This window comes from Fusarium subglutinans, assembly GCF_013396075.1.
Source record: "Fusarium subglutinans strain NRRL 66333 chromosome Unknown NRRL66333_c0000060, whole genome shotgun sequence".
Lineage (NCBI taxonomy): Eukaryota > Fungi > Ascomycota > Sordariomycetes > Hypocreales > Nectriaceae > Fusarium > Fusarium subglutinans.
This window is the reverse complement of record NW_023502123.1, coordinates 231115-249388: the sequence shown is the minus strand read 5'-3', so window position 1 is coordinate 249388 and position 18274 is coordinate 231115. Positions and strand designations below refer to the sequence as shown.

The 18274-nt window shown below is 47.5% G+C and overlaps 8 protein-coding genes across 8 annotated transcripts; 3 read left to right on the top strand and 5 right to left on the bottom strand.

Annotated features, from left to right (window-relative positions):
- Positions 1 to 3: 3 nt before the first annotated feature.
- Positions 4 to 2345, bottom strand: FSUBG_6001 (uncharacterized protein; the record flags this gene model as incomplete). Its single annotated transcript, XM_036684158.1, has 5 exons — positions 4 to 972; positions 1018 to 1269; positions 1352 to 2003; positions 2049 to 2177; positions 2230 to 2345. 5 exons carry the CDS (start codon positions 2343 to 2345, stop codon positions 4 to 6), a joined length of 2118 nt encoding a protein of 705 aa, XP_036538572.1.
- Positions 2346 to 2635: 290 nt separating this feature from the next.
- FSUBG_6000 (3-hydroxyphenylacetate 6-hydroxylase) lies at positions 2636 to 4300 on the top strand (the record flags this gene model as incomplete). Its single annotated transcript, XM_036684157.1, has 3 exons — positions 2636 to 3004; positions 3054 to 3930; positions 3987 to 4300. The coding sequence occupies 3 exons, from the start codon at positions 2636 to 2638 to the stop codon at positions 4298 to 4300; spliced, it is 1560 nt and encodes a 519-aa protein (XP_036538571.1).
- Positions 4301 to 4548: 248 nt separating this feature from the next.
- FSUBG_5999 (uncharacterized protein) lies at positions 4549 to 5365 on the bottom strand (the record flags this gene model as incomplete). Its single annotated transcript, XM_036684153.1, has 2 exons — positions 4549 to 4881; positions 4937 to 5365. 2 exons carry the CDS (start codon positions 5363 to 5365, stop codon positions 4549 to 4551), a joined length of 762 nt encoding a protein of 253 aa, XP_036538570.1.
- Positions 5366 to 5771: 406 nt separating this feature from the next.
- Positions 5772 to 6440, bottom strand: FSUBG_5998 (glutathione S-transferase; the record flags this gene model as incomplete). Its single annotated transcript, XM_036684152.1, has 1 exon — positions 5772 to 6440. The coding sequence occupies one exon, from the start codon at positions 6438 to 6440 to the stop codon at positions 5772 to 5774; it is 669 nt and encodes a 222-aa protein (XP_036538569.1).
- A 258-nt stretch (positions 6441 to 6698) lies between these two features.
- FSUBG_5997 (uncharacterized protein) lies at positions 6699 to 7590 on the bottom strand (the record flags this gene model as incomplete). The annotated part of the gene is made up of 2 exons (XM_036684151.1): positions 6699 to 7175; positions 7228 to 7590. The coding sequence occupies 2 exons, from the start codon at positions 7588 to 7590 to the stop codon at positions 6699 to 6701; spliced, it is 840 nt and encodes a 279-aa protein (XP_036538568.1).
- A 1780-nt stretch (positions 7591 to 9370) lies between these two features.
- On the top strand, positions 9371 to 11191 carry FSUBG_5996 (putative beta-glucanase; the record flags this gene model as incomplete). Its single annotated transcript, XM_036684150.1, has 8 exons — positions 9371 to 9620; positions 9668 to 9756; positions 9803 to 10157; positions 10212 to 10366; positions 10412 to 10521; positions 10575 to 10662; positions 10713 to 10824; positions 10875 to 11191. 8 exons carry the CDS (start codon positions 9371 to 9373, stop codon positions 11189 to 11191), a joined length of 1476 nt encoding a protein of 491 aa, XP_036538567.1.
- A 603-nt stretch (positions 11192 to 11794) lies between these two features.
- Positions 11795 to 13192, top strand: FSUBG_5995 (capsule polysaccharide synthase Cps1; the record flags this gene model as incomplete). Its single annotated transcript, XM_036684149.1, has 1 exon — positions 11795 to 13192. One exon carries the CDS (start codon positions 11795 to 11797, stop codon positions 13190 to 13192), a length of 1398 nt encoding a protein of 465 aa, XP_036538566.1.
- A 4010-nt stretch (positions 13193 to 17202) lies between these two features.
- On the bottom strand, positions 17203 to 18105 carry FSUBG_5994 (fuculose-phosphate aldolase; the record flags this gene model as incomplete). The annotated part of the gene is made up of 1 exon (XM_036684148.1): positions 17203 to 18105. The coding sequence occupies one exon, from the start codon at positions 18103 to 18105 to the stop codon at positions 17203 to 17205; it is 903 nt and encodes a 300-aa protein (XP_036538565.1).
- Positions 18106 to 18274: the final 169 nt, after the last annotated feature.

Genomic DNA, 18274 nt, shown 5'->3' with positions numbered 1-18274 from the left:
TTTTCATATTAAGCCTTGGAATCTCATGGATATATCCTTTCCTTGCTCTGCGGCCATGGCATACTCTCCTTCTTCGCTAAACGTGCTTGGTACGGGCTGTAGGAATTGTTGCCCTTCGCCGAATGCGTTGAAGAGGTTGAGGAGCGATTCGCTCATTTGAAACATATCGGGAACCGAGTTTGCGACATCTGCGTCGCCAAATATCATGTCGCCAAAGGAAAAGGCCTCGTTGTCGGGCATTGCCATGGGGACATGCTCTTCAGCGTTGACTTCAACCTGTGGAACTGTCTGCTCGTTTTGACCATTTTCATCATCCTTTCGAGGCTCACCATCTTCACCGTTTTGAGGAAAACCGAAAGTGTTCATTCGGGGAATCATACCGCGAATACTCTTCCAAAGTCTTTTACTGACGATGTTATGTCGGGATAACCCTCGCACTAGCTCAACGCCGTCGGAGAATGTGCGTTTGCACGGTACGGAGAAAATCTCTGGGGCGTGACACACAGCTAGGAAGATGACTGCCAATGCACTGAGTAGAAAGTAGTTGAAGACGTTCTGCTGCCGCTTGTAAATATCCGTCGTAGCATGCAGATGCACCAGAACCTGGATAGTGTCCTGCGCTATATCAACCACCAACCACGCATTCTGCGGGTTAGCAGCTATACTAGCCGTGCTCATCAGATGATGTCGATAAATCAAGATACGAGCGTAATTGCCACGAAGGTATAACAACGCCCGCAGACGATGAGGCAGCCGAGGTTGAGCTCGCGGTGCAAGACCAAGACGAGGATGCCGAAGTCGGAGATGCGACGGAATAGAGTCTAACCAATCTTGAGTTTTCAAATCGAGAATAGCAGCTGTGTCGTCGGGAATGGTTTGAGAAGCTGAGCCAAAAGGTGGAATGGCTTCCCAGATTTTAGAGCATAGTTGACCATATCCAACCATGCACTGAAGATACAAATATTCCTCATCCTACTTTAATTAGCTTAGATCATGGTCTTTTATAAGTGGACTTACGGGTTTCGGTAATTCTGGATCAACGTCCTTATCGACCAGCGCAAACGATAAACTCGTTCCAAAACTCCATCGCCGATCAAGTACGTACACGCACCAAAACACACGCGTAGCTAATCGTCGAGAATCAGTGTCTTTAAAATTATCCAGAAGACTCCGTTTCCGATGGAGCCCCATCTCCAGAGCTTGACGCGCTGCTATGCCGATAGACCGCCAAGCCAATAGCTCCTCACCAGCGTGGAAGTAGTATATACTCTACTGTCATCAGTACCTTTTCGTTATAACAATGGAGGAGACTTGCCAGCATTGCCAAAAGTTGAACTTCCTTCAAATCAACCTGCGGACTCAGAATACTCGACACATTCGTCTGCACCGAGTCCACAATCGCCGTCGCCAACTCAAGCTTACTCGGCTCCTCAAGCAAAATGCCCGTCGAGATGGCCACCTTTGCAATATCAATATCCTTCCCACTAACCCTCCCCTCATCCTCAAACCCGCCACGAATCGCCTGCAATATCTCCTTGCTCTGCGCGATATACTCCGCGATGTCGATAAACGGATACACCGACTCAACCTCCTCCTGGAAATTGACAAGATACTTGGTGATATCACTCGCCGTACAGCAGTGCCAGAAACTGAGGTCGTTAATAGAGTCGAGAGCTGGTTCAACGGGAGATTGTGCGCCGCTGGGAGGCATAGAGTCGAATTTGGGAACGCCCATTCTGTTGAGGGAGCGTTCGCTGACAAGGATGCCGAAGGCGGAGCGCGTTGGACCGACGAATTGCGGTTGTTTGGGCATTTCGCCGCGGTGCGTGCTTGCGGGCGAATGGGTTACTATGTTGTGTGATGATACGGTTGATGCATCTTGAGGATGTGTTTGGTGGTGGTTCTGGTTCTGGTCTTTGAGCTCGCGGACGACACCGACGAGGTCTGACATTTGTTGACGGAGTTCTGATAATTGATTATTCAGGGCTTGGATAGTTTGATTGCTGGTGACTTGTCAGTTTATTCTTTGAATGCAGTGGACTACTTACTCATCGGGTTTCTCTTTGCTAGCTTGCGTACTCGTCGCGAACGTACACGTCAACCCACCAGCGATACACCTCTCACACGCGTTATCCTCCGAGGGAATACACTTGAGTTTCTTCTTCTTACAATCATCGCTACCCCAGTCGAGTCAACACTCATCCCCATGACCATGGATCTCTCACTCACCAAGCAACAGACGTGTATTTGCCCCTCTTACTCCGTGGAGCAGGTGTGTCAGCAACGCTCTCAGCATCGGCCGAGTTCCGCTTTTTCGGCTTTAGTACCGGGGGCTCTTCAATCATGGCGAACAGATAACAATTTCCGAAAGGTTAAGAATCGACTGAGGGGTCTTGGATTGGAAATCCCTGGTTAAAGAGGGTTTCTCGGAAATTCTTCCGATGTTTCCGAGTCGGAAGAACAAGATTTGCGGGGTTGGCGAGCTAGAGAGTGTGGGGTTACTCTTGGCGCATTTTGGTGTTGATGGAGGGTAGGCGTTGACTTTGCAGTGGTATATAGAGCTGAACCAAGTCCGTATAGTGTTCCAATAATCTCACTCACTTACTTAGCAATCAAGTTCTTCACAGTGTTCATCATGACGATCGCTAATCTCCTTGTTTCGCTAAACAACCAAGTCCACGAGAACAAGGGCCAGTCCCTCCTCGTGACGCTCCTGATTGGCCCGCTGATCTACATCTTCATCAACGAACTCATTCGTCACAATGCGAGGATCAGCAACTTAAAGGGCCCCTCGGGCTTACCGCTCATCGGCAATATCTGGGACATTCACATCAACGCCGCTGAGAAATACCGCGCTTGGGCCAAGAAGTACGGACCCGTTTATCAGATCCAGTTGGGAAACATTCCTATCGTCGTTGTCAATTCTGCTGCGGCTGCGAGGAGTATTTTTGGCGCGAATGCACAGGCTTTGAGCTCGAGACCTGAGTTTTACACATTTCACAAGGTGAGCTTACTCTGAGATTCTGATGCACAACGGGATGCTGACGGTTTAGGTCCTCTCTGACACTGCTGGTACTACAATCGGCACTTCTCCCTACAGCGACTCCCTCAAGCGTCGTCGCAAGGGCGCTGCCTCTGCTCTGAACCGTCCATCAGTCGCTACATACGTTGATCATCTCGATATCGAAACGCGCGACTTCGTCAGAGAGCTTTTCGAGTATGGCAAGGGCGGCAACATCCCCGTCGACCCTATGCCCATGATCCAACGCCTTTCTCTCTCCCTCGCACTCACACTCAACTGGGGTATTCGTCTCAAGAGTCAAAAAGATGATCTATTCTCTGAAATCACCCACGTCGAGGAAGAAATCAGCCGTTTCCGCTCTACCACCGGTAATCTCCAAGACTACATTCCTCTGCTCCGCCTGAACCCTTTCAACATGCACTCTGCCAGGGCAAAAGAGATGCGAAACCGTCGGGATAAGTACCTCACTGATCTTAACAACGGTCTTGACGAACGGATCGCAAACGGAACTTATAAGCCCTGTATTCAAGCCAATGTCATAATGGACAAGGAAGCCAAGCTAAACAAGGACGAACTCACCTCCATTAGTCTCACTATGCTGTCAGGCGGTCTTGACACTGTTACTACACAAGTTGCGTGGTTTGTCGCGTATTTGAGTCAGCATCCCGAGATTCAGGAAAAGGCTGTTTCGGAGATTCGGAAGTTTTACAGTGAGAAGCAGCCCATGTGCGATGAGCAGGATGACCAGAAGTGCGAGTATATCGTTGCGCTTGTGAAGGAGTCGCTGAGATATTACACTGTCCTGAGACTAGCGCTGCCGAGGGCTTCAATTAGAGATATTGTTTATGAGGGCGTTACTATTCCTAAGGGTACTGTTGTTTTCTTGAACGCTTGGGCCTGCAATATGGGTAAGTCGCCATTCTCCTCGTTTACTTATGTTTGTTTGTGTACTAACATTCTATAGACGATCAAGTCTGGTCTGATCCCGATGTCTTCCGTCCTGAGCGATGGTTCGAACAGCCAGACGCTCCTCTCTTCACATACGGCGTCGGTTATCGTATGTGCGCTGGTTCTCTCCTCGCCAACCGAGAGCTCTACCTCGTTTATATGAGACTTCTCAACAGTCTCAAGATTGAGAAGTCTGACGAGGTGGATTGTCATCCTATCACTGGTAGCTTGGATCCTACAAGTCTTGTCGCTCTGCCTCGTCGATTCAAGGCTATCTTTAAGCCTAGAAACCCTGAGGCTTTACAGAAAGCTTTGGCGGTCGAGAGCTGAGTGAGATGTGAGGTTGGTGGGTGGATGGTCTCTGTCGGGTGCTGTGTTTGAGCATATTAAATGGTCTGTGGTCTTGTTTATGTTACTATTGCATGGTGATACGGATCCATCTGGACCATTGAACCCCTCTGTTACTGTTTAGGCTAGATATAAATAACAAAAGTTATCACACATGTCTTTCCATGACCCTATCTTGAATCCTGCATCCAAATCGCCCTCATTCTCACTCATCCGCTTCCCATCCATGTTTACTGCGCAGCATTCTCAATGATCTCCACAACCTTAGGTAGAGTCTTCTCGTTCAAAAACGGACAATGGCCAGCCTCTATCTTCTCCACATTGACCGCATCTCCCATAGCACCAACCATAGCCAATTGTCCCTGCACAGGAACCGTATTATCAATCTCACAGACAACATATGTCTTTGGCACAGTGATATCAGTAGCGACAAAGCTGGCTGCCGTTTCGAGAGACGCAGTGCTGTGGTTGACACATTCACTGATTGCCTTCTTAGCAACTTCGGGAGTACAATCGTTGTAGAAGGCGTTTTGTGCTTTGTCGTTTAGGTAGCAGATATCATTCTGTAAGTATGTAAGCAATAGTCGATACTGGATACCAGGTCTTGTGGTAGCTTACCGTTCTATCGAGAAAAGGGCCGTGTTGGCCTCCAGCAGCGGATAAAAGAGAAAGACCTTTCACAGGAAGAGCAAACGCGGCGATATACACGACGTGCGAAATACCACCAGGCAAACCATTGGCCTCTCGTTCGTGAACCTGGTAGCCTTCCACAGCAGCAGAGCCAGGAATGCCTCCGTAGCTATGGCAGACCAACACAATCCGCTTTCCTTCGTCGAGAGCTGGCTGGAGGGAGTGTCGAATGGCCTCAACATCGTCTAGGTGAGTTTTGCCTTTAATACTTCCGTCCTTGCCAGCTGTGACATTATCAGGTTGAAGAACAGGGAAGCCCTTGTTGGTAAGCGACTGCACAAGGCCCTGGTAGTGAGTCGCGCGATGCCATGCACCTTGGACGATGGCGATCACGGGCTTTTCCGAGTTTGTCGACATGATGTGATATAACGAGATCTTTGAGACGCCCAAGAAAAGAAAACTAAGTGGGTGGAAGTCAGTATTTATCGTTGAGGGTCAATGTCAGCGCTATCATTGCCAGATACTGCCTACTTCTCCATCAATATTAGTCCCTTCCAATTACAGGAGAGAGGTGTCTAGTTCGCAGCTTAGATTGACTCCTTCAGGTGGTTTGGCTGACAGTGCTGACGGTTTGAATCCTGTCAGCCATAAAACCCAGGGTATCAGCGGCAAGTCCGCCAATGAGAGGCTGAGCTGTCACTTGTAATGCATGTCAGCAAAAAGTGAGAGTAGGGCTGATATTTGATTGAGAAGAAAAGTCTAGACCTTTGCATAATCCTGTTCTGTTCTATACCCCATGGCATTCCATCTTTCATCCCCCAAATCACAGCTTGAAAGGACTCTGAGGCGGGCTCGCACCCATCGACATCTCCATACTGTTATCAATCTTCTCCATTGTCTTCTTAAACCCCTCCCGCCCCGCAATCCTCTCAAGATACTTCAAAACATTGGGATACTCCTCCAGACTATACGGCGAAAAGTATCTCATCGTCGTAAGCGGAAACACAACCATGATGTCAGCAGCTGTAAATTCCTCGCCCGCAAGCCACTCATTGCTCTTAACCCGCTCATCCAATAACTTCAGCGCCTGTCGTGACTTGACTTTTCCAAACTGCACAACGGGGTTATCGTCGCTCAACTTGGCAGAGCGGATCAACATAATTCTGCCAAGGGCAGTTTGAAGAGTTCCATCAACGTAGTGCCACCAGTACAGGAAATCAGCGTACGCTGGGTGGTCTGAGGGAAGGAAGAGAGAGCCATTGGCGTATTTGTGGCTGATGTATTCGATGCATGCGCAGCTCTCGGCGAGGGTTGTTGAGCCGTCTGTTATGACGGGGGCGGCGCCCATAGGATGGAGGGCCTTGAAGTCGGCGGGTGCGAGGAGGGGAGAGCGTTTGTATTGCTTGAGATCATATTCGATGCCGAGTTCTTCGCAGAGCCAGGGGATGCGCTCTGACTGGGAGACTTGGAGGTGGTGGACTGTGAGAGGCATTTTGATGTTCTTGTCTGTTTTGAATGTGATTGAGGATTGTAGAGTGAGAGGTTATGATATTTACATGCTGAGTTCTTATACTGCTCCATCTCAATCGTCATTATGGAGTTCATGTTTTCCGTGCCGAGGCATTTACCGGTCCCACTATCTAGTTGGAGACTTGTTTGACCAATGATATGATTTACCGACTCGGAGAATGTCACCGCTAGTACGATATCGTCTGCGCTAAGATGATTTGTCATATGATAAATACAAGATCTAGGGTATTTGCAGATCCAAGCTGAAGTCCCATGAGGTCTGATCTACATCTAAGAACGATAGATCAAAGTTATCGTCAACTGGAAAAAGACCAGCCATGTCAGCATCGATGAGTGAGTTGAAGATGTCCAGAGCCGGCCATTCACTGGACCCCGTGTTAAGCTGTCTCGGAGTTTGCGGGATTATCGTGTTCGGATTATTCGTATTCGGTGCATGGTCTAAAGCTTGAAGACCAGCCAACACGTCCCCACCGCTAGCAGCAGTGGTGATAGTTGGGTCTGAAGTCTCATCTCCAGCTCTGACATATCCATTCTCACCAGACCGCAACATGCCACCAAACTGCAAGATAGAGGATTTGGCAAGTGACGCGTCGACGTCAAAGTCGACAAGTGCCGAAATATCCATATACTTTGGCTCGCCGACGATCACAGGCGGATTGCGTTTGTGAACATCATGAAGGCAGCGCACGTAAAGTTGCTGTCCCGCGTCAGCCCCAGCGACCTCATATCGATAAACTGACGGCACTCACTAATAATGAAGCTAACTTCCAGTAACATGACATGCCCTGGATCGTTCTGACATTGACGTCGATGTTGCATTGAGCTCGCTCTCTAACAGAAGGCTCAGAACACCAAAGAAAAGGGATCTGAATGGCACAGCTTGAGTAAGCTGCATAGGCGACAAATATCGGCATCGAACTGAGCGTATGACCGGTAGTTAATATTCCAGAGATGAGGCTAGAGATCTCAACAGCGTGATCGAAGGCAACCTGAGCAGACAATTGCCTGGCTGATGAGTAAGTCTTGTCGCCTTTTGACCAGCAAAAGAGCGGAACGGTGGAGGAGTGCAGTGCACAGAGGGATTGGTGATAGACGAGGTTCGTGAGAATCATTTTGGGCAAATCCTTCTGTGGTATGTTTGAGACAGTAGATGCATCGAGTTTGAAGGTCGCAGGAACATTGTTCCACCATGATGAGAGGTTGTTCTCAACCCTAAAAATCTCCTGAAGGCGCGAATTGAGACCGCCCTCGCATCTGACGACAGACACGACAGACGACCTGTGAAGTCAGCAAAAATGTCGACAGTTGAGATTTCACCTACCAGAGATGAAGACCCCGTATGAGCTCTGCAAAAATACTTTCCGAGCAGACTCCATTCGCAATCGTTGCGATTGTTCCACATGAAGTCCCAGCTGCGAAGTCTTCTTCAGACCATGGCAGTGGCAGATTCTCAACATTAGCAATTGCCTCGAACCGGAATAGCTTCTCACAGCTGAAACAGTGAAACAAATAACATGTCCAGAATCGCCGTCTTCGTAGTTCAGCTTCGATTGAGGATTCATCCTTTGGACCTGTCCCGTTTATATGGAGCAGTTGACAGGCATTACCTAGTAGAGTTAGCAATGAGCAGGTTTCAATTCAGTGCGCGTGCCCTTGTGAAGATAGCTTATTCTCCATGATCCTTGACTATGCCAGAATAGTGATAGATTGCAGAACGTCACAAGGTTATCATCGCTGAGGTCTTCGGCATCTTGGAAGACCAAAACTCCAGCTTCTTTAGCCCATTTCGTCGTGGAACCTTGGTCTTTAAGGGTAGCTTTGTCTGAATCATCACGGTAGAAACTTGGTCGTCAGATAAGTTTGGTGGGGAGATGAGAATGGAAGCTTACTTGGCGCCCCATGCACAAATACTGAGAAGAACATGAGGCTTGATAGTCTGATCTGCAAGTGATTGCAAGAATGTGGCTTTGTGTAGGAGAAGAGTTGATTGATAGACATTATCAAAGTATAGTTCAATCAGGATATTGACCAAAGACGGGGCCATGCCTTGGAGGAAATCATGGTTTAATGCAGGTTCGAAGTTGAGATGAGCTGGCAGTGTAACTGGGGCCAGGCGCTTCGACCCCATATATTGGGATGTTCCATTTGTAGCCATAGCTCCCGTGAAATGTCTTCTGTTTCTAGAAGGGATTCGCTTGGCCCCGTATTCACAGGTGTTCTTCAACCTGACGCATCGCTTACAGCTGGGTCGCTCTCCGGAGCAGCGTATCTGGACGGCAAAGTTAATAGCTGTGACCTTTGTAATTTAATCTCTCAGACCTTTTGCTTTTTACATATGTCGCAAGCCTTGCTCGGACGTCCCGGTGTATTAGCCATCGCGGCATGTGGTGAATGTAAGATTTCCCATGATACATGTCAGCAACGGACAGATATCATCGCTAAAGGGAAAACGATAACCCGACACTTGTCACGCTGTAATCAAAGCATTAACAGCGTCTCACCGATCAACCACGCATCCAACAGCTCGTCCTCAATTGAAATGCAACGGACAAAGCTCACCCGATTCAATTCCTCTCGTAATTTAGGCTCTTTTTTGCAAAGTTACCGATTGGTGGTCCCCAATTACCCCGGGTCGCATCCCAGCGCCAAGCGTCCCTATGATTGAAGCGTCTACCGCCCCAGCGGGGGATCGCCGTGCAAATTGGGGGGCTCCCCCGCAAAACAAACAAGCATAAACGGCTGTGATGCTAAGACGAGGTATGACGCCGTTGGGGGATTCCTGCGCCGTCGGGCGGAGATATACCGAGATAGCTATAAAACAAAAGCATTTCTGCAAGCTTTTACAGGTTACAGAGCTTCTCAATTGGTCGTACAAGTCAATTGATTGCTAACATGACGCTCTTCTCGGTTCTCGCATTCGCTGCGCTTGCGAGTGCAAAGTGGATTGTTCCCGGTGCACGATGGTACGATACCGATGGAAATCTATTCAATGCTCATGCAGGCGGTCTTTGTGTTGATAGGGAGAGTGGCAAGTTTTATTGGTTTGGCGAACATAAAACTGAAGAGCAGGAAGAAGGCGGTGGTATCTCGGTCTATAGTTCTGATGACCTCGCTACGTGGGAGTCTCACGGTTTGGCTCTGAGTTTGTCTCCCCGTTTGACACTTGTGATGATCACTGACGTGTTACAGAGCCTGAGGAGGGCCATGAGTTTGTTTCGCCAGAGAGTATCATCCAACGACCTAAGGTTCTCTACAGCGAAGAAACAGGAAAATACCACGTATGTTCCCTCTCTCCCATGAAATCACCAAATTGACGTCCCTTAGATGTGGTGGCACGCCGACGACAGCAAATACAGCCTTTTGCTCCAAGGCCTCGCAACATCCGACAACATCGCAGGCCCCTACAAATTCCAACACGCCGTCTCACCCCTCGGAAACTGGTCCCAAGACTTCGGCGCCTTCACCGACTACAAGACCGGAAAATCCTACGCTCTCTACTCCAACGGCGATAAAGTAGAAGGTCGAGATGTCTACGTCAGCCAATTCAACAACAACCTCACGGATGTTGAGAAAGTCACGTTTCGGTTTAATAAATACGATTTCGAAGCGCCGACTATTATTCAGACTGAGAAGAGCTACTGGACTTTTATGAGTCATAAGACGGGTTATCGACCTAATAGTAAGTGAGCTGGGGCTGAAAGTGAGTTAGGGTGAGAAAGGCTAATTGGTGTAGATGTTGTGGCTATGAGGGCTGATAAGCTTGAGGGTCCCTGGTCGCAGCCTTTCTTTGTTGCGCCGGCTTATACGAGGACGTTTAGTACACAGAGTGGCTTCTCGTGGAGGATAAAGGGGACTAAGAAGACGACGTATCTCTACATGGCTGACCAGGTATGACGCGTTATTCTGATGCAAGTCAAAGCTAACATTTTGCAGTGGGATCTCCCATCCATTTGGGAAAGTCGCAACGTCTGGCTTCCTATCGAGATCGATGAGGAAAACAAGAGTCTCAAAGTCGTTTGGCACGATGTTTACGATTTGAATGTGTAAGCTTTACTGCGCCGCGATTGGTGGTCAAGTTGGTGCTGACTACTTGTAGCAAAACTGGTGAATGGAAGCCTATCAAGGGGAAGACTTATCCCTCCAAGAACGCCAAGTTTGCTGGTGATGCTCACCTCCAAGAAGCTGTGAGTCAATCTTATCGAGTTTGTAGGGGGTTATTAATCATGGTGATTAGACGTTTGGGACGGATCATGTCATCGCAACTGGCATTTACGGCAACGACAGTACTGCAACATTCACAGTTGAAGGACAAGGCGCTGACCAATGGGTATCTTTCTACCACCAAAGTAAACCCCCTCCTCCTCACTCTTGTGTTCATGTACTAATCGTCATCCAGATATTGATGATATGGGCTTTGGTGACCAGCCAATGGGTCAACCCGATCGCATCAACGGAACATGGGCCGTCAGACGAATCAGCAGCGTTGTCGTCAACGGAGACAAGGAAAAGGTGCACACTCTCTGGCAAAAGGATACTCACAAGGGAATTATTCTATCAGCTCCTTTGTTGCTGCCGCTCAAGAAGGGCAAGAACACTATTACTGTTGGTGGGTTGAATAACGGGAAGGATGTCAAGGGTGCGGATTTGGATAGGATTGTGGTCTATCCTCCTGAGAAGAAGAATGGAAAGCGTAGTTTCTTTGGAATCTTTTAGATTTCCTTTTAGAGCTAGATAGTGTTAAATGCTTTAGATGAGACAATGAGAAGTTTGGACGCAATTGCTAGAATAAGTCGAGCTACTTTGTATACCGTCAACACCAGTTTAATTTCATTATCACAGCGTGGTGTGACCCTCGCAGTCAGGTCCTACAGTCACAACACCTATCAGTGAATTACTTAGTCTGTTTGGATGATACGGCATCCGCAGGTAATGCGTGAAGCATACTGGCACCCCAAGTCCCTCCCGCCGAATAGTGTACTATACCACGTCTTTGAATCGGGGAGTGGTGCGCAATCTGCCAATTGGAACAGAACGCTCTGTTTAGAGACCAATCAGACTTTAGATGAACTCTTACCTTCCGCTCTTTGTTATTTGCGTTCGTCAAAGGCATTCACAAAGGTGTCTGACTCGCTTAGCCTCACAAACAAAGCTCATTATGAACAACAACAATGAATCACAGCTCAAACCACAGAACACTGTCACAGCCCTCATCATGCCATTATAAAAACCCCAATTCTTGGAAACCAGTTGATTCCCGCCAACTTTACCAACTTCCACGTCAAAAACAGTCCACCCGGTAAGAAGATCACCATCAACATGCCACTCTTTCCTTGGCCAACCGCCCTTCCTTCAAAAGACCACATTCCCTCTCGAATCCTTCCGTCTCTGTTACTGATCGTTCCACTGCTCATAAGCATAACTTGTATTTGGCTTCTTGTCAATGATGTCTGGACACAAGTCTTCTGCACGCTCTTTACACTGAGGTATCTCCGGTTATTTGGACATGTTCTTGGCTCGTGGATGTATCGCCCTGCAGAGGTAAAGCAGGATCCTTCGTTTTCGAGGAATGATGTAACTGTTGTTCTTCCAACTATTGATCCTCATGGCCCTGACTTTCGGGAGTGCGTGGAAAGTATCCTTGCGAATAATCCTGCGTGCGTTCTCGTCGTTACGGTTGGTGCTGTTCTGCGAGAGGAATGCCAGACTGTTCTCAGAAAACTAAGCATTGATGCTCCGCATATTCAGATCCTTGTCTCGGCACTTCCTGAGCCTAGTAAGAGAAGACAGATCACTCATGCTATGCCAAGTGTCACTACGCCTATCACCATCTTCGCAGATGACCATGTCTTCTGGTCAAGGAGGTTTATCCCTTCTGTTCTTGCACCCTTTGAAGACCAGAGTGTCGGTATGGTAGCTACCAAGAAGCGAGTTCGTCGAACAACACCTGGAGTCTGGACATGGCCTTCCATCGTAAACTTCATCGCATGCAATTACCTCCAGCGTCACAACTGGGAACTACGTGCATCCAACGCGATCGACGGTGGAGTATTCGTCATCTCAGGCCGAACAGCAGTTTACCGTACAGAATTCCTCAACGACACTGACCTCCTCCAGCGCTTCTGCAATGAAAAGTTCTGCTTTGGTCTTTTTGGTGGTGAAGGACTAGGTCCTGATGATGATAACTTTTTGACGAGAGAGGGTATGAAGAAAAGGTGGCTGGTCAAGTTTCAGGATACAGAGGATGCGACTATTGAGACGACGCTTGGTGAGTGGCCTAAGTTTAAGGATCAGCTACTTCGCTGGGCACGCACGACTTTTCGCAGCAACCCAGTCATACTTCGTGATCCGGCTTTTATCTCCCGCTATACGTGGAGTTGCTTCATGGTGTACTGGGCCGGTCTTGTCAACTTTGCTATACTCTGGGATACAGCGCTCATCACGACTTTTGTCCTCGCTGAAAACTCCGATGGCGGTGGCCTAGTGATCTTCTTGGTCTTCATGTTCTGGACAAAGGTTATCAAGATCATCCCCCACTTTCTGCAGTATCCTTCTGATTTTACGCTTGTTATTTGTCAGGTCGCGTTTGGGTATGTGCATAGCTTTATTAAGCTTTGGGCACTGGTCACGTTCTGGGATTGTGATTGGTCTGGGAGGAACTTGAACGAGGTTAATCCCGAGCATGTTGGGCTCGATACGTCGTTCTATGAGGTCTAGTAGTGATGGCCTTGCGCCGCGAGAGTGACTGGGATGGGTTTGAAGTTGGTTTGTTAGGAGATACAGAATACAATGTCTGAAATTGATGCTGAATTGAGCCATATTACTAAAGCATTGGGAAATGATACGCTACACTATGGGGATGACTGTGGCCTATAAGGTTAAGCTTTAGGCTGCGAACACAGATAATGAATGACAAGATACACTAAACGACCCTGGTCGGCTTACTGATAATCGCATAAGTAATAGTTTGGCAACGATATAATTATCCAAATGATTCTATTTATAAAATACCAGCCCTCTCGGATTACGGGTCAGCTCGTTGTGGATTTTGTACAGTTGTGCTCAATACCCCAGCTAATCTGCTGCGTATGTGTGTGTGATATTGGGTTAGTCAATAAACTCAAAGTTTGTGTTCAGCTGTCACATTGAAATCTGATACGCTGCCTGAAGTATATATCAAGCACATTGAATGCTTATACCCAATGTGCTCTCCCCTGAATCGTCCCACAGGGGATCTCAAAGATAAACCTTTCTCCTGGCAGGATCTTGGTTGGACCAGATAGAAGTGAGAAAATTTAGTTGCCAAAGATGAGTTTCACATCTATAGAAATATCCCCTCCCTCCCATTTACCTGATCCTAAAACCATTCCCCTTCCAAAAACAACACACCGCCTCATTCTCATCCCCTTATCCAACTATAAGCTCCAACACTTATTCTCACCATCCTCTATCCATCTACCATAGCCCACGTCAACAAACAGCCCCAAGTCACATTCACCATTCATCATGTGCTGCGGCAGATCAAGATCCAGCAACTCCCTCACTTCATCATATCGCCCTGCTCGATCGGGCCTCGAGATTCACATTAATATTCGCAAAAGCGCCAAAAAGCCAGCGGGCCATTTTAGAGGTTCTGTAGTCAAGAAGGGCACTCCGAAGAAACCTGGCGAATTTAAAGTAACTCGATGGACGGTCTAACTGGTCCTCTACCTTGGAGTTGGCAGTAAGAAATTTTGCTCTTCTTATCTTCACACGATCACGTTTATAATCAAAAGAAACAGTCTAGGCTTCTTCATTTTATCTCCTTTTTCGAACTTGGATGCAAGATCAAAACCATACGCTCAGACCATATCCCGTCGATATGTTCGCCATTTACCCATCTTCGACGTTTTATAAAGAGAAGGCATGAGAGACTTTTGGCTGAGAGTTTAGTTCAGCAGACAGAACTTTGAAAGAGTCGAGAGGAACTTACCATAGGGAGTTGCCAGATGCCTCTGTAGACATCATGAGAGAGGCTAGGACAGAAAACACTCGACAGTCTTGAATATGGAGAAAAAAGCCAAGATTTTGCAACGCCAACTCTTGATGCAAGTTCTACAAAAACATGAGTCAAAGGAATTCTAAAGTTTGACTGATGTATGATTTTATTGAGGCTATATGTATATTGCCTTCCAAAACCTGAAGTCAAATAGGACTTTTCAGTGTATTAGATTGATATGTCTCAGTGAGTTATTATAACCTTCAGTCATCAATCAATTTGTCTTTATCTTAATATTCAAGATCAAACTCTCATAGGAAAGACTTGTTTACTACACTAATCAGATGCGAAGGTCATCGAACTTTGTCGATATACGGAGTCGAGATAGTCTTCATACCACCGTGTTACTTTCATTTTCTCATGATGTTACAGAAGTATGAAGCTTATGCCCTCATGTGGAAAATATATAAGTATACCCTCTGGTTCATCGAATCTGAAAATATTTTCTCTTCTTAAATCAGTCACCTCCTCGCTCTTCCCTCTTCATCCAGCTACAGGCTCACACACAGTTACTCAGCCACGCTCTTCTTATCAATCTACAAACACCACCACCTACACCACCTCCCAACCACACTTTGCATCCATCATGTGCTGTGGCGGCAGACCAAGAACCGGAGGCGGGTTCGCGTCCAACAGCTCCGGCGGAGCATTTCGATCTGGGGCGAGTCTCGGGACTCGGGCTATGGGCCATGGTGCTCGCTCACGCGGCTCTACAGCCATGCGCGGAGGTTCTGCCCCCAAAAATACCGCTGCAAAGCTTTTTGACTTGTTCAAAGTCACTCGATGGCGGCTCTGAATGGTCCTCTGACTTGAGGCCGGCACCAAGGAATCCGCCACGGGTTACTCCAGTGCTCAGAAAGGAGAAATCACTAGGCTAGGCACGGTACGACAAGTTATATCCTTGGGAATATAATGTTGTCTTGAGCTATCTCTGTCTTTGCAAACCCACGGTTGCATTAAGAAGGAACAGACTATGCTGCTTCGTCTTGTATTTTCCTGGGAGGTCGGATATAATTACACTTGGTGCCATTCCACTATGCTCGCCTTTTGCTTTTCTACGACAGGAACACGTGGGATGCTTGGAGACCATTGCCAGAGAGACGATGTTAGACGCCTCTAGAGATACTGTCAGACATACAAGACAAGAGGCTGGGCAAGAAAGGACCGCCTGGCCTCGGATATGCAGAAATTAGAGCAGTAATACACTATTTCAGCTCTTTATTCACAATGTTCATATAAAATCCTCAACCTGTGAAAAGTTAAACCAAATAAGTTCTCTCTACCAACTTCGACTCTCAGCCACAAGCCTCAAGATAAGCACCCAATGTCAGTGCCGTGGCTCAAGTCGGTAAACTCTATGTAAAAGAAACCTGTGCAAGACCTTGACTCCGAAAGCATATGGGCAGCTTATATTCGGACCTGCATTGATCCGTGTGCTAAGACTGTGATGAGGTTGAGACCTTAAAAGAGACTTCAGTAAGACCAAGGAAATGAACAATAAACGTTGATACATAGCCAGTGTATAGTGAATGCCTAGGCACATCTTTTATTTTCACTCGGAAGCTTAATGATACAGAGTATTGTTTCTCAGTCCGAAGCAGGGGGATTCCGAAGTTATTGATGATATTCAAGAATGTGATTAGCCAGTCGTATTAGAGTTTATCCCAGGAAGACTTCACTTTACAAATAACTCATCTCAACATCACAGGCGACATGTAGATATGAAGATATATAAGAGCAGTCCCGGTGTCGATAGCCCATACAAATCTGCGCCTCTACACAGCAGTATTGCAACCAATTTCCCTTGCCTCAAGACAACCTGCCAACTTCTCAAATCATCCAGCTCTGATCCCCCTCAAACCTGGACCTTCTTCTCGCGAATGTCCAACAAATAAAAAGCAAACCCCCTCTTACACTTTCAACATGTGCTATGGTCGCCGCTTCACAAGTATAATTCGCAAAGCCTTCAAGGTGCACGACAGCCAACAATACAAAGACTTGGCACAAAGAAGAGGAATAAATGAACAATACTACGCACCAGGCACGCAGAGCAAGGCGTTCCTCAAACCTGAGAAGAAAAGAAAAGGTCAATCCAGGAGTCAGTCCAAGCCTAGGATCTCTGCTAAGCACATAGCCCGGCGCAGTTTTGATAGCTTGTCTGACCTGGAGTGCAAGAATATGACATATGGCCAGACCCTTGCTATGGTATATTGCAATGGGCGCTAAGTCTTATGGCCAGGCATAATACAATCGACAGTCAAAGTATAGGAGTGAGAGAAAGTCCTTTTTGGTCATAGGATGATGCCGTGGCCAGGGGCCTGTCACTTCAACTGAATATTGTCCCAACTGCCAGCTATCTCGCCGTGCATATCACAACGCATTTTTGCTTTTGGGAGCTCACGAGTGGCAAAGGAAGGGTTGCAGCATATCAGAAGATCTATGATTTATAGAGAACTTTTAAATAAACAGCAAGTCATCGAACACCAGAACCACCTACAAGGAAACAGGACTTTGGTAATGCACTGTATGTGAAGTCGACTAATAGAGCACAGTACATTCACAACCTGTCTATAATACCATCTGAAGCTTGAAAAGAAGAACAGTTGACTTGTAAATTTATGGCCTGATATCTCCATCGTCTCAAACAACACTGCGCGCAAAAGGTATAATAATCCCGCTCTTGATTTTCCTACTTCTTAAAAGCCCCATTGGACAGCTCATCCTCCAAATCATAATAAGCCTGAAACTCACAGTAACAAATCTCAGGGTCACTCTCAACATCAAAATTGAAATTGGCCTCCTCATCATCAATCAAAACCTTGGGCAGGCCATTCGCCGCCGCAGCCTCAGCGAGAAGCTGCACACGACAACTCCTCTCCATAGACGTATACAGCCACGCTGCCTCATCCACTGTCTGTCCAACAGTCAAAATACCGTGGTTTCGCAAGATGCAGCCTTTTCCTTTGGGTCCCATCGCTGCTGCGATGCGGTCTCCCTCTTCACTACCCAGAACAACACCGCCATAACTGTCATAAACGCTATGAGCGTCACCTCGGAATTTACACACATCTTGCGTCAACATCTCAAGACGCTTTCCAAACACAGACCAAGCTTTTCCATGAATGCTATGACAGTGACAAATAGCGTGCACATCACTCCTAGCTTTATGAATAGAAGCATGGATCAAGAACCCCGCTGAGTTAGGCGGTCGTGAGCGATTGCCCCCAATGACCTCCCCCTTCAAATTAACGAGGATCATATCGCTAACTTTCAAAAGGCCAAAGTGTCGGCCTAGAGGGTTCGTCCAGAAAGCATCGGTGAATTCAGGGTCGCGTACGGAAATATGACCGCTTATGCCTTCGACGTAGCCTTCGCGGTGCCAGTGGCGAAAGGCAGCGGCCATGTGCTCGAGCTGCCATTGGCGCTGGGAGGCGAAGTTTGGGTGCGTGGGGATGCCGCTGAGGACGACGTCGCCGTGGGACATTGCTTGCAGGGGGGTTTTGTCTTTGAGTTCATGGCCGTGGGTGGGTTTGGAATTGGGGGAGATGGTGAGGGTGCCGCTTTGGGCTTGGATAGTGGTGGTTGAAGACATGATGCCAATTGCCTTACTATGAGCGAGTTTGATGTTTCGTGTTGATGGTTGTCTGTCAGTTCAATCGTCGTCTTTTATGTGTTTGTTATCCTTCGTCTATCATTGGCGTGCGCCCTCTAAATACCCTTTGCTAGTTATGATTGCGGGGAAGCGCCTTGTTCAGAACAAC